The sequence below is a fragment of the Elaeis guineensis genome, chromosome 3 (genome assembly GCF_000442705.2).
Source record: "Elaeis guineensis isolate ETL-2024a chromosome 3, EG11, whole genome shotgun sequence".
Lineage (NCBI taxonomy): Eukaryota > Viridiplantae > Streptophyta > Magnoliopsida > Arecales > Arecaceae > Elaeis > Elaeis guineensis.
In genome coordinates this window covers 119127645-119143264 of record NC_025995.2, presented here as the reverse complement: position 1 = coordinate 119143264, position 15620 = coordinate 119127645, and the positions used below count along the sequence as shown (strand labels likewise).

The 15620-nt window shown below is 42.1% G+C and overlaps 1 protein-coding gene across 2 annotated transcripts in view; it reads right to left on the bottom strand.

The window, feature by feature from the left end:
- The window catches only part of LOC105040544 (homeobox-leucine zipper protein ATHB-15), a 42875-nt gene extending 34953 nt beyond the window's left edge, over positions 1–7922 (bottom strand). For both annotated transcript variants that reach the window (XM_010917107.4, XM_073254631.1), the window contains exons 1-15: positions 6362–7922; positions 6119–6278; positions 5902–6002; positions 5706–5796; positions 5357–5452; positions 5134–5247; positions 4950–5033; positions 4652–4807; positions 4440–4514; positions 4057–4163; positions 3782–3974; positions 2738–2923; positions 2528–2605; positions 1798–1932; positions 1304–1629 (exon numbers count right to left, since the gene is read on the bottom strand). In XM_010917107.4, coding sequence (XP_010915409.1) covers positions 1304–1629; positions 1798–1932; positions 2528–2605; positions 2738–2923; positions 3782–3974; positions 4057–4163; positions 4440–4514; positions 4652–4807; positions 4950–5033; positions 5134–5247; positions 5357–5452; positions 5706–5796; positions 5902–6002; positions 6119–6278; positions 6362–6573 — 2114 coding nt within the window. In that variant the 5' untranslated portion in view covers positions 6574–7922. The remainder of the gene's footprint in view (positions 1–1303; positions 1630–1797; positions 1933–2527; positions 2606–2737; positions 2924–3781; positions 3975–4056; positions 4164–4439; positions 4515–4651; positions 4808–4949; positions 5034–5133; positions 5248–5356; positions 5453–5705; positions 5797–5901; positions 6003–6118; positions 6279–6361) is intronic.
- Between the last annotated feature and the right edge of the window lie 7698 nt (positions 7923–15620).

Here is a 15620-nt window from a genome sequence, read left to right as displayed (position 1 = left end):
TAGAAAATCAATCTCATGGATCATGGTTGAGTAGGGGATTGGCCTCATGGAGAATATGCGGCTCTCTTCAATATTAAATTTGCAACCATAAAACCCATGCAGGCATATGATGGCGGAATTGTTCGGTGCTTTGGCACTAGATAAAAATTAATAAATAAAATTTTTGTCAAGAGAGAATGAAAAGATGGGCTTAATTAAAATCATGCCACATTTACAAGGTAATTCACCGTTTTTGTTTGATGATTAAGCATATAAACCTTCTCTTGTGATTAGGAGTAGCAGTTTCGACCCAAATGCATTTCTCCAACTTGTCCCAATGTGGGCCAACACATTTGTTCCCCAAGAATGGTGCAATATAAGACGGTGTGGTTATGCTTTGCCCGACCCACCAACAATTTTGAGTCAATTGGTCAAATTATAATAACCAAGGGGTTAATATAAAGACACAATGGACTTAAAAGGAGTTTATTTATGTAAGCCCACTCCTTTGCATTCAACGAGCAATTGGATATGAATCCAATGGTCTAAAAGGCTCGTGCATTAAGTAATGGGAGATAATTAATTTGTGCTAGGAACCTCGTATCTAAACCAAAATGTCAAAAACTTAAATGTCTCATTTCTTCTTTCCTCTTGTCTCCCGAACCTTTCCTCCTCCTTGGCCTCCTCTTCCTTTCTACTTGGGAAGCCATTAGCTGTGCCCACAAGTCATCAAAATTCCTACCATCTCGGGATGCAAAACACTTGACTACTGAACCCCTTCATTACACCTGGTTAGAACCGCAATCATCCTCCACCCATGCTCCTATCTCCCCATCTATATTTTCACCATACAAGATGCCCCCATTTGCTATCACCACTTCCATTTACTATTAAGGTGCTGACCACCCCTTACCCACCATCCCGATTCCAATGATCAAACTAGGGTGGTCCAACCATACTCTTAACATGACAACTCATAAAACAAAGCAGTAACCACAATTCAGCCACTACAATATTTGTTACATGATTATATTTATAATCTTTTTCAAAATGTAAGCAATTTTTCCAACACAACATTTCGATAACATTTTCATATGCAAACAGGAAAATTATACTTACTTTGACAATGACCTAAAAGTGCATAACAAATCCAACAAAGAAGAAATAATCAAGGCAACTGGCAGTGCAGTAATGCATAAGCAAATTTTACTTCATAGTATCCTTGCTTCTGTGTCATTATAGAATTTTGTTTCTTTGCTAACTTACATGATATGGCAACAACTTATATAAGTGTAGATTCGAATTTATAATGTAGACAACAAACCTGTAGCTGTAACAAATCCAACGGACAAGTGTGACCGCTTCTGGAGTTCCGGGTGGTGGCCGGAGGCCACCATGAGATCCAAGATGTGAAGGTGAAAGAGCCAATGCAACCCTTTGGACAGATGATATAATGTTACGGATGTATTGTCGAGCCATACATGCCACATTTTCTTGGAGATGGCTCTCAAAAGCAAACTGAAATGCTATTGTCATCACCGATCTCATGCTAGTAGAATTGCCAGAATAATCACCAGACACTCTGTTTCCTGTTGATCCAATCTCAAGTGCAGAAGCAAGGTCCAGTGTGCGATTAGGACTGGAATTTTCCTGCATCAGACAGCACCATTGTTTTGAAATAAGTGCACTAGTATATTAAAGAAGCATGCATAATTGAAACACCACAAAATCATAATTGTGTTTATTTGCATCAATGTTTACTTAGATGTGGTGATGCAAGAACCAGATGGTAACTTTAATTAAGCAATATATGCCTACCATCACGGAGTCAAGAGGAATAATACGAAAACCAGACGGTAACAATGGGGCATCATCAGCAAAAGATGCATCGATTGGGGCAAATACAAGCTCCGAACAGGTGCCTACAGCATTCTCATCCACTCCGCTGCAGAGCTGTCAAGAGAGTTGATAATATGAGCATCATGATAATCAAGGAAATTGATTTTCCAAAGAGAAGTGCATCGGTCTTTAGCAAAATCAAAATCAAGTTGCAGAAAGAAAAGTAACCTGGAGAAATATGCAGTTCTTTTATGGGAACCGCGTATAATCTAAACTGACTCAACAGGAAAGAAATGATATCATGCAGATTTAGAAAATTAGAAATCATATGTTCAAAGTTTGCTAATCTCAGTAATAAACCCCATACTGGTACCATGTGGGTAAAGTGGCAGCATGCGCAGTACATGGTCGATTTACCAAGTATCACCTCAGTGTTGGTATTGGGTGGAACACACTGGTACTGTGAATCTCGCATAGGTTCTTAACATGGGCAGAGAATTAAGGACCCGTTCCTAGTATGGGCCTTAGTTTAAATTTCATGAACCTGTATAAACAGTTAGCAGCAGAAACTGTAGGTCCTAGTAGATGTTCGAGTCTCTTTTAAGTGTCTAAACATCCTTCTAAAACAATAAAGCCTTGTCCTATTAAGAAAATTAGCATCTCTACTTTGAAAGGCAACAACAACTTGATAGGATTATCCAAAACTTACTTGCAAGAGAAAAAGATCTCGAGCCATAAGGGCATCTTGACTGCGGCCAGTATTTTCTAATTTAAGTACCTCCAGGAACTGTTGGGAAAAAGAAAAGATAAGAATAAGCAGTGCCACTGGGTGAAGAAACAGGAAGACTGGAGGCAAAAAAGAAATACAAATGGAAGAAAGAAGTCATTCAGCTGATTATGCTGAATTAAAAAGACTTACTTCTTCGTGCTCGAGCGTATGAGCCAAAGGAAGTATGACCTGACCACCAAAGCATCCAATTCTAGACATGGGTAAAGTGCAGGGACTGGCTCTGACAGCTGCAGCAGAGTAGGCATCTATGTTACTGTCTGCCCATTCTGATCGGTGCTCTCGCACAAACCTTAAAAGCATTGCTGGAGATACATTCTGTAGGAACAAACTTGAGTAAAATAAAATGGAGATATGGTCTACATGGCTAGAAACAAAAGATGAAAAGGTACATTGTGATAGAAGCAAGAACAATAAAATTTGAGAGCTCTGACAAGAATTCAGAAATATTTGATAGAATAATATATAGGTAGTTCTTGTACAGTAGTCATTTTCTCCTGGAATATTAAGCTGTGAAAAATAATTTTCCCCTGGAGCATTTTCCACCAGAAAAATGTACCCAAATAAAGAATTGTTTTGCTCTGCATATTCTAATACTGCTGTCGATTGCTGGTACAAAAGTAACTATTTAGATGGTTCACTTTGTTCAGGGGCTTATAACGAAAATTATGATCAAAAAAACTAATTCGGATAAGCAGGTTATGATCCAATGTTAAACCAGTCAGCTCACATGTTTTCCTTTTCTTTATTTTTTTAAAGAAAAGAAAACAACAACTCTCAGCATTTGGTTCACCATCCAATTTTGAATTAACATAAAAGATCTTAACATCTTCGATGAAAAACGAAAAAATAGCATTCCTCTACTTATCCTACTCGTGCAAGTCATACTATGTATTCACTCTAGAAAACACAAGTCTTAATTAGCCACATCACCACACTAAAACTTAGTTAGATAGAAATGAAACTGATTGTCTATATATACTCTAAATTCTGATGCATGAACATCATATCACCGCTTGGAGATTTCATTGATCCGAATGGACATCCGATTATCTTCAAAGTCAATAAAACTAATAGAAAATTCTCAGTTAGTGTTTGCTTCAATTCCCTTCTATTGTTCTGCTAGAAATTTTGGTTGACTATAATAATGTAAATATTCAAGTTCATCATGCAAACCTGCAAAAGCATGGATGCCTTGGCACAAAGCACAGCATTGCTCAACGAGGGAAAGCCATTTGTGAAACCAAGATTTAAACCCATCAACCTGCTAGGAGACGAGTTAACAAGTATAGTAACATCATCTGTGCCATCACCACTGATCATGGACCATCCATCATCTGCAAACCCATTGAGAGCTTCATTGAAACCCCTGCAAGTTCACAAGTATCATTTTACTGACAAGTATTCAGAAAGATGTGAAAAATAAGCTTAAGAATATTGAAGATGCTAACCTGCTCAACCTCTGACTAAGTGCTCTTAGAGCTGCAGGTCTCCTGCCCCATCCAGTTACAGTAGACTGGGACACCTCATGTACAATCTGACGTAGATGGCGCAAAGCCTGAACAAAAATGGCATATCATATATGAGTTGATAAGAAACAGAACTTAGAACATTTCTTTTACCTGTTTTTCTCACAATCCTTCTGTTTATTAATCAGCATGTTTCATAGTGCATATTACAACTAAGTGCTCTTATTGACTGAAACCTTATGGTAGAATTTTTCTTTTTATAGTTCTCCTTCCCAAATAAGTGAAAAAAACCATCAACATTAACAAGCAATTGTGTAATAGGTTACATGCTTGAAGAAGATTTAAGTAAAAGACATGTTTCTAACCGCCATTGTTGTCTTCTGAGCAAGCACTGTAGATGATTCATATAGCGGCCGTAGAACCTCAGGTATGCTCCAAGGCTAGTGCATAGCAAAAGTAGCTAAGCTTCAGTAATTGCCAGTCGAAACATGTATTGCATTTCTCTAGGGTTAAGACACATGGACTATGGCTATAATTTATCAACAAACGAAAATAAAGTAAAGAAAACTGTTCATACCTCCAGATCCATATGATCAACAATGTGTATTATAGACCCACCCCCCTCACAGGGTCTTATTAAGTACCCACTTGGCAGCATTTCTGCCCTAACAAAAGGCTGCACGGCAGGCATGCTCGGACCACCTTGTGTGCTATTGAGAGATCTTTCACAGACCTTAAACAATTTTCAATAAACATAAGAAGATAAAAAGTTCCTAAAAGAATGATATTGCAGTAAGGAAAGAATTAGCATGGAACAGGCAACAAAAAAGATGCAGATTGATTACTTATGCCGCATGGCAACACCTATAACTTACCACAAGACTTCCATCTTCCAAAGCTGATGTATATCGCAGCAACCAGAAGTCACGAGCAGGTGCCAAAGTTGTTGGAGCATATAGCTGCAATTCAGAATGGACGTTGCAGTTTCAGTTTTTACCACAACAAACTGACTTAGCACAAAAAAACAGCGCACACAAGCATTTTGGCCAAAAATGTGACCTGCATGTAGAGCAACTCGATGGTCCCACTGTTTCCAGCAGGCAGTACATTGATGACATCCACAGACCGACAATCACGGAACCATGATGGTCGATCTTTGAGGATTTCTGCGACCTGAAACAGACTAATAGATTAGACCTAAAAAGCAGCACTTAATGATCAACCACAAAGTTGATTAGGATATAATAGGATGGAAGTTAGGGAGAAGGGTCCAGACACTTACCTTTGTAGGTTCCATGCCTACAAGGCCGCAAGCTCGCGCTGCCACACCAGTGCAGCCATGTGAGATAGCAACGATTCCAATGGAATCCGGACCAGGCTGCAGAATAATAAATGTAAAAAATGAATCGTAAAGGCAAACATGTTCAGATAATTTCAAAGTGAAGCAGTTAGCAAGAGAACGAATAAGTAGATGTCATGGCAATAATGTGAATGAAAGATCAGGATGACACATGGAAACGAATATGATTTCTCTTTTCTTATTTTAAGGACTTCTTTTCTGTGTTAGAATAGTTATAGGCTAAGTTCTTGACCAATGATCGAAAGGCAAAAAAAACAGAGGTGTGCCAAACCTTCATCCCAGGCATTTGGACCCACTCCACAGCAGTCCCAGTGGCCTTCGATAGAAACTCTGTTAACGTTTCCTCTGCTATGGACATCAGTCTAGAACAAAATGATCGAATTTCATTATCACTACCACAAAAAAAAACAGAAAGACAACATGAAACAAGGATAAACTAGCAAGAACCAGCTAGAATCTACACATACCCAGCAGGACTGGCATCCCTTGGTGGACGCTGAGCAGTCAAATGGTGCTGACCACTCGTCACCACCGACTCACAGCTTGTATCTGGAGTTGTCAACGCAGCCTATCCAACAAACATTCAAATTCATTAAAAAAAAAAAAAAATCAGAGCTTGAAACCAGGAAGATTTTTTTTTTTTTTAATGAATCCATCTTTTTCCTAAAAACAAAGGCCTCTTACATTCCGCGTCTGCTGACGGAAGTAACCATTCTCATAGACCAACTGCGACACCTGCTTCTGCAATCGATCATTCTCCTCCATCAGAAGCTTATTCATCGCAGTCAGTTTCCTATTCACGGCTTGCAGCCGTGACGCTTCCTTCCGCTGTTTCTCTCGGCATCTGCAGAAAAGGTCCGGCAAATTATTTCCAAATAAGATAAACTACTCTGTTACAATATCTGAATAACTAAATAATAACAATACCTCCTGTTCTGAAACCAGACTTTAATCTGCTTGGGCTCAATGTTGGAGAGGATGGGGCACTCCCTGATCAGCTGCTGCCGCCTCATGGAGCTTGGCTTTGGGCAGTCATGATAAAGCCTTTCCAGGGCTTCGACCTGCTCGGGCGTATACCGGACATACTTCCCCGGGTCCATCGCCGTCTTCCCCTCCTTGCCAGATGACACAGCCATCATCCCTTCAAGATCAAATCACCTCAAGTAACAACCAAAGACCGCGGTATCCTGAACCTCCGTTTCCAGAATTCTTCAAGAATTCAAACTCAAACGTTGCAGAGAGCCAAAAACTATAATTTGTCCTTTCTTTTTACCATTCGCAACAAAAAGGAGTAGTCTTTCGTTAGGTCTTCAAGAAAATCACCAGTTTCTCTCCTTTTTCTTCTTAGCTTGATCTTTAAAGGAAAGGAAATACAGGGCAACGATCGGTTCCAGCTCCGGAATATAGGTGCTTCTTTCTTCAAATATCCAGACAACAGCAAACACAAGAAAGACCAGCCTTTCGAGATGGGAGATATCTACAAGACTACCACCCTCAACGACCACAGAGAGACTACCATCCAGCTACAGTATGTAGTGTATACAACAGTGTAGGAGCGCGAAGCCTCAAATAATTGAAAGCTTTATCAGATGCCTTTGAAGATTCCAAGGTTTCTTTTTAAAAAAAAAAAAAAAATGTTCTTTCTCTTTTCTTCTATTCAAGAATCTCCTTTCCTTTTTTTCCTTCTTTTTATATTTTAACGTGGAGCTCAAAACATTCCCAGCTGTGATTTCTCGTTCTCCAAAGCTCTGTATACGAGAACGAGAGACACTGAAAAGAAGAAGGATTCTCAAGCCAGCGGTTTCTCGAGATTTGAGGCTTTCTCTTTCTTTAGTAACAAATAGACAAATGTGCACCTGTGTTCTCTTTCTAAAGACGCGGACGAGTCCCAGATTCGGCTCGGAGTCGCTCCGATGCCTTTCAAGAACCTCAGAAGAAAGCCGGTAAAGCCGATTTCTCGGCAACTGGAGCTCGATTAAAGCCCCCACGTCAGATATCTCCCAAGATCCGCAGCTTTTCCTCTGATCGGCGCCGAAAAATCCAGTCTTTCTTAGAGAAATCCGCGATTAAACAACGAAAAAGAGAAAAGCAAAAGATCGATCTTTGGCGGTTCGCACCAGCGATCCCCGATCTGGTCGTCGCCCCGGAACAGTATCAGTCGCTGCTTGCCGTACACCTTAGGGTTTCATAGGTTTCCGGAACCAAAAGCCAAGCCAAGAAAAGGGAGGGGAAAAAAAAAAAAAAGATCGAAAGAGAGAGGGAGAAAAAGAAACCGAGTCCTTGGAATTATCTCCAGCTCGAATTCAAGGGACGGGGTGAGGGATATTGATCGGATTCCGGCCACGGTGGATCTCTGCGACTCGGTTTCTTCGTCGAAGGGAGGGAGGGCGAAGAGATGCGAAATCTTGGAAAGAAAACTCTCTTCTTTTTCTCCTCTTTCTTTCGCTCTCGTTGTTACTGCCTTTCTTTCGTGGCTCACTGATTTCTCTAAGAACAGTAGAAGAGAAGCGGTCGAACCTTTATAGATGGAGCGAATTCACCAAAATACCCTTCTCAACCGTTGCAAATTACAGCTGTCCGCTAGTGGTTTTTGAATCAAAAATCTACTTCTGCCCCTGGCTCCGCAACGGCTATTGCCTTTACCCGCGTAACCGCGGTCCGAACTTGTACTTTTCTTAATTCCGAAACTACCCGTCCTGACAGCCGTCCAACGACCCACGTCACAAGATCCGCGCCGTTTAATTGATAGACATCAAACTTTTCGTGGCGGTGATGTAGTTTACTGGAACGTTGATGTCATTTCGGGAAGGGAGAAGGCACCAAAGCGGAGACTAAATTAATATTAAAAAAATAAAAAATGGCCCCGGTGGCGTGGAGGGTTGCGTGGTTCAGAGAAGACAGAATTATGAGCGTTTTTGCATGCGCCTCGTTTCTCGCTTTTTTTTATTCTCCTAAAACAATAAAATATTTTTTGTACTCAATAAATAATAATATTAGATTAAAACTAATATTTTATTACTCGCGGCATCATCGGCAACGGCCCTACGGAAGGTGGAACAGCCGTTACCACACATCGCTCATCCACCCGTGATGCGATGCAATGAAACGCAGATATAAATCATGCATGATATGATATAATGGAGTCATGTCATATTGATGTGATGGCATGCATCACGGTATCCTTGGTTGGGCGTGCGTGAGCCCGCTCGGGCACACGGGGGAGACATCGAATCTAGGCCGCTTGATCTTGCTCGTGAGGATGGAGATCGTTGGGTCCCTTTTGGGGGAGCCGGGTACGGATAAAGGGGGACCGATGAGGTGATGGGGGGCACGGATCGGGAGCGGAACTCCTGAGGAAAATAAGACCTGGGGTATGTCTAGTTGATGGGGACATGGATGGAGATGGGAGTCAAAATAATAGCTTTTAGTCTCATCAATATAACATAAAGTTGCATGGAGGACTCGAGCACAGGGATGATGCCGATGCCTCCAATTTGGATGGCTCTGCCGCTGCTCTAACATGAACAACAGGAAAAAGATACAGGGCCGAGTGGAAATCGTCAAATTATTGGATGGTTGTTAGCATCGGACGAAGTCAAGAGCTAGATGAAAGCATGCAAGTTTACAAATGAGCTCAGCAAGCATGTTGGCTTTGTAAAGCCGTAGGATTTTTTTTTATCCAGCTTTTATGTGGCACTTGATCAGCAACTAGCTGGGCCGCCTCTGAGAAGGCATCATGGTGATCGGTTTATGGGGGGGGCTTATGTCAGGATAAAGTAATGCCCAGGTGTGATGGGCATGAGTTGATGGAGAGTAGTGTTTTGGAAGCATATACTTGGAGCGAGTGAGGAAACTTATTTTGTATGCTACCGTAAAACGAAGTCTTGTGCCTGGATCTATACATTGCCTAAGGTCCAAAGCTTGTAGAGCAGAGGCTAAACAAATCTGAGGGCAGACAAAAATAAGTGTGAAGAATCATGTTGGCATCCAAAAAGATTTGCTGATAGGCAGGGGCCCCAATGAACAGATGCTAGTTGTGATTCTTTTATATGTCTATACATTCACGGAGAAGAAAAAATTGCTGAGAGTTGTAGACTAGCTAAGCTGACAGTATATGTTGCCTGCTGATCTAATGATGGAAATTAGTGTTCCTTAATAATTATATGTAATTATGTTTTTCTTCAAATAAGAGCTAGCTAACACTTTTACCTTGATAGGCTCTCTAAAAGCCTATATTTTTGAAGATATTAATTCTAGTTTATGATATGCGCATGTCGGATTTCCACAGCCATATTTATAGTTATGGAATTACGTGGGTTTTCCATGTCAATCTAATATCACACGTTTGGATTGCAATAGAAATCTTCCATCCAAGAAAACATTGCATGGAAAACATCAACTAGACCTTTGGGTTTTCTAGCACGCCTTGATCACTCCCCCCCATCAGACAGTTGATTGGAAGGATGCATGGGGTTTCGCTCTGGGTTCTCTTGGTTGGATGGAGGGCGAACATAAATTTACTTAATTTCTTGGCTAGAGGTTGCCATATAATATAATGAACTCTTTGCTGCAGCCTCCCATATTTGTCTATTCCACTGGCCATCATATGCTGGCAAGAATGCTTTCCGTACAATCATTTGATCACATGAACCTCCTGAGCTCCAATGGAGTCTATCTTACCCATACCGACTTGCTTTTAATGCTCATCTTCAGATTGGCATCTCTTTACGAGTTACTCTAGCCCTTTTTCTTCGATTGTCTTTGTTGTAATTTTCATAGTGGTAATTGTCCCCATATTGTTGCCAAAGCTTCATTTTGAGACATCCCCCTTACCATGCATGATGGTACATGCTGGTATTAGCAAATACTGACTATTTATGTTTTATGATAAATATGCATGTACAGGAGATGGGTTGTATCTTTCGTACGAAAAAATAATTTATCTTCTTTCGCAATATCAATTGTTAGATCATACAATTATCCTTTTAGATTTGTATGGACGGATGAAATAAGGAGTTTGGATTGCTTGGAGATCTATACGAAGCACGATCGAATGGTTGATATAGTGAAAGAACACGAATCATTCTTTCGTACAGAAATATGATTCCTTATATGTATATACATGTACATAATATGCATGCGCATCTTGCATATTGGATGCAACGAGATTCTTAAAGAAATACTTTTTTGAATTTCAAATTATTTATGGTCTGATTGTATGGAAGAAAAAATTTTCTATTTATTCTAATCAGATAGTTGTATGATTTGGCTTACAAAAATTTGGCTTATGATTCGACTTCCTAACATGACAAATGTTGCTTCCGAACCCTATTCAATTTTATTCATAATAGCTAAAATAATCCATATTAAATCTAATGATCCTTTTGAATTAATTTCTGAAGTATTTTTTTTATAGTGTGATGGTCGTTTATTGTGCAGAAAGATTACATCTACAAACTTATTGCTGAAAGTTTGAAGAAAGAATCAAAAGATATATGGAGAGGAGATGGACACAAATACGTTTCACAAACTAACCATACATTGTAGTAACTATAGTCTTAAGCAGCCCACATGTTCCTCAATTCACAAGACCAAAGAAGTGTCAAGTGTCACACTTTTTGTGTAGATTTCCAAGAGCCGGTCTCTGTTGCGCCAATATCTGTGGTCCCCTTGCCGGTGCGCGGTGCAGGTGGGGCGGACGCGTGACCCCTCTTTTTACTTTCTTTGAGACCTCGACACCATGTGGCTTTTGGCGCGGAACGGCTAAAGACATCGGAAAACATTCTTCTGGTGTCGTGTCGCGATCCGCTTTCTCAGCTGCCATCACGATCGCTTTCTTGCTCCCCCGTCCCTCTCAACTCCTCCCTGATTGGTTTGGTCATTAATTAGTTGTTTAGGACAATGATTGATCCAGTGGGCTTTGCTCGAATGGATGGCTGGGGTTTATTTATAGTCTGATAGAAGCGAGCAGGAGAGCACCTTTGATCACATTATTTGTTTAGCATTTTTAATCATATAATCATAGGATTATTGTGGTTAATTTCTTTTTGGAAGCCTTGAGATTGGCTTACATGTCACATGACACCGCTTGGAACCGGCTTTGTGTCATGTAAAAGTTATTGTCCTCAATCCAGCTAATATCATCAGAGAACCCGAATGAAATAGCAATCAAGCTGCATATGGGACCTACTAGTTACAATTCTCCATGCACCCGTATCATAACTCCTACGTAGCCCATGTTACGGGAGAAGTGCATGGTTAGAGTATTACCTTTTTTCCCGCTCATTAGAATCTACCGTATATTTAATCTATTTAAAATTTCTACAGCTTGGGCTAAAAAGATGTGCTCTTCTTTTAGCTGAGAGGAGTCGATTGACCATGGCACTTCATTCATGGTATTCTACAGCCACCCCGATTAGCTTTACTTATGGGCTAATTATATTTTAGTATTAGACATGCGCAATAAACATGATCAATTGAAGCAGTAGAGTAATTGATAATGTGCGTGACTATAAGATGTAAGTGACAAGTGTTGGGTGGATGTCTGGCCAGAACATCATTTTCAAGATCTTTTCAGCACGCGATGCAGTAGGAAGAAAAGAGAAATAAAATAAAATAATCAAAATATGTGGATCAGCCACAAAAAGCTCGTCTCTACGGTGCTTGCAAACTTCATTATGAAAAAAAAAATTACAAGAAGAGATCTCACCCTCAACTCTCGTACACCCAATTTCTCTCTTATTGAAAGTTCCCTTACAAAAACTCTTTCTTTTGAAGATCCCCCTGAACCTCTGAAGCGATCACTGTCTGCTGTCCAGGAGCCTTCCTGCTCCTTCATCTCTCAGCGACGCGCATCCCTCTCTCTCTTCACGGGTCTGTTCTCTGGTTTCCGCACGACCTCACGAAGAACCGAGCCACACCACCCTTCTCCGTTCACGCACAAGCCTTTTAAAGCCCTTAAACACAAATTAGACCACAATTAGGAGTCCTAAACCTATCCAAATAACTCTCAAGCCGTTGGATCAAGACCACAAGCTACCCACGCCCTCCGATCGTGCGTCCGTCCATGGAATAGTATCGTGGACTGTGCGGAATGCGTGGAAAACGCCCACGCGGTCCATGCACTGGGCCGTGGATCGCCCGGTCCATGATGGACCGGGGTACAGGTCCCAGGTGCGGCGCATGGGCCTGGGCCGGCCCGCGCACGCGGTCCTGGGCCGCGCCCGACCGGGTGCCTGGCTCGGCCGCACCCCCGCGCGCCTAGCCGGCCACGGCCGCACCTGGGTCGCACGCCACGCACCAGGCCGCACCTTGTGCGCTACCGTGCGCTGGGCGGCATCCCACCTTCTGCGGCCGTGCCACCGCCGGCCGCTGGCGGTCCTTCACCGTCTCGGATTGCATGCCGACTTCAAAAGACGTATCTTCTCCGTCCGAGCTCCGTTTGGGGTGATCTTGATCTCGTTGGATTTTATTTTTCGTTACGAACCTCGCTGTAGGCTCAATATGGATCGAATTTCGATACATCAAATTCTAACAATCTCCATCTCGACTCGATATTCGCCTCCTCCTAATTCCGAGAGCTTCTGGATCTCCTCGCCCCTATATCTTGGGGCAATCGCTACTGATTATGGATGGACAAACATGGAAGTCGAGCTAGGCCGCTCAATCCCATCTCCATTGTATGCTATGCTTCTCTTGACCTGAGCCTACTTGGGACATCATCCTACGGTAATAGGAATCTCACGTTGCGACGTCGTCTCTCATCTTTCTAATCTCCTGTCTCGTGCCCGATCCACCTTCATCGGAGCTCCACCTCACTCTGGCTCCACCTGGTTCCTAAAGCTCCACCTCGCACTGGGCTCTCTGCTAGGTAATAATGTCCTCTGCTCTCCTTCTTCCCCTCTAGCACAATCCTATCACCGCGAAGTATCTTCAGGATTCCTCTACCAGCTACCATCCTGTAGCTTCTCGAATCTAGTATGCTCAGTGAGATAAAATTTTATCTGAAATCGGGTATGTATCAGACCTCCCCTAATCTTCTCACTGACCATCATATCTCCTCCAACTGACCATCCCAGTACCACTGATCGCACAGCTCGATTCATCCGACAGATATACAGTGCCCTCACTATTCTCTAGGGAGTCAAACTGCTCTTCTCTACAACATACATGATTGGTGCATGCAGAATCTAATATCCACTGCTGGAAAGAAGTAGCTACCTCGTCAGATATCTTCAGGACATCTCCATCTGAATCGTTGTCGGTCGTCGCTACAGCAGCCACCGTCCGATTTTTCAGTTGAGGGCAATCTTTGGCTAGATGCCCCAACTCCTCACACCGGTAACACCTAGTTTTGCTCAAGTCCCTCCTGGACTTGAACCACCCTCGTTGCGATCTTCTGTCATTCCGTTTACCGCCTCCTGCTCCTCCAGAAGCTACCAAAGCTGAGCTACCGCCACTTGAGCTCGAAGCCGGATTCTCCCTCTTGAAAACCTCGTTCTGGAGTATCGTCACGGTGACCTCGTCCATCTTGATGGTGCTCTTCCCCACTAGAAGAGCAATCATCAAAGACTCGTATGAAGGAGAAAGCGACGCCAGCAAAATCAGTGCTCTGATCTTCTCCTCAACATTCTCGCCAACGTTGAGGAGGTCGATGAGGATCTTCTGGAAGTGGCTTAGATGCTCCTGCACGCTGTCCCTCAGTCATCCGTAGCTGGTAAAACTACCTCCAGAGGAAAAGAGTGTTAGTGAGAGACTTCGCCATGTACAACTTCTCGAGCTTCGACCACAGCACCATCAGAGAAGTCTCGCTCAGCACATGGATCACCACCTCATCTGCTAGGTACATGCGGATGGTACTCACCGCCTGCATCTGTAACCCTCTCCAATCTCGCACCTCCATAATGGTTGGCTTCTCCTCACACAAGAGAGTATCGATCAACTCCTGTTGGATGAGCACATCCTTCACCCTTGCCTGCTATAAGGAGAAATTGCTCTTTCCATCAAACTGTTGATCTCCATCTTGATTGTTCCTATCTTCTCCATCTTCAGTCTTACTCACCACCGCTGCAATCTGCGTCATTATACCGTCTTACTCTGATACCACTTGTTGGATGAATATCTGGTCAGGACACCACCTCCCAAGATCTTTTCAATACTGTACGATGCAGCAGGAAGAAAGAAGAAATAAAATAAAATAATCAAAATATGTGTATCAACTATAAAAGGGCTTGCCTCTAAGGGGCATGCAAACTTCACTAGGAAAAAAAAATTTTATAAGAAGAGATCTCACCCTTAACCCTCGTACATCCAATTTCTCTCTCACAGAAAGTTTCCTTCACAAAAGCTCTCTCTTTTGGAAGACCCTCCTGAACCCTTGAAGCGACCACTGTCCGTTGTCCAAGAGCCTCTCTGCTCTTTCATCTCTCAGCGACGCGCATCCCTCTCTCTTCATAGGGTTTGTTCTCTAGTTTCCGCATGACCTCATGAAAAATTGAGCAACACCACTGTCACGCCCCCGACCCGAGATTCGTGGATCGAGGGTCGTGGCAACCGCCGCATACTCATGAAGAACTCTCTCCATAAGCATGCAAGGCATCTCATCACGATATCAATGCATCGCAGTGGAATAAAATCAAATAATTATTATTCAACTGTAATTCAAGTAATTAAATCAAATGTCTTACATCCAATAAAATTTTACTAAAACAATTAAAACAATAGATCTAGGTTCAATGAAGTTGACAATGCTAAATCTCGCTTCTAAAAGCTCTGTCCCAATATTTCTTCCCACATTCGAAATTAATTATCTGAATCTGAAAAAAAATAGAAAGAAAGGTAATGAGCTAGACAGCCTAGTAAGTAACAAGTATCTCTACCAGATATTCAGATATTACTTAATTTTCAAGAATAATGCTACAAATAACACAAAAATATATTTCATGCTGATTTAATGCAAATCCAATATTTTCAAAAATTCACACATAACATAATCATAAATCCGATTCGATTCAAAACACTCGTAACTCAACAGCCTCGACTATGACCAACGTTTAACCCCCATTGGCGGGGTCCACAGAATACCAGCGCACAACCCCCACTGGCAGGGTCCAGAAATACCAGCGCACAACCCCCACTGGCAGGGTCCACAAATACCAGCGTACAACCCCCACTGGTAGGGTCCACA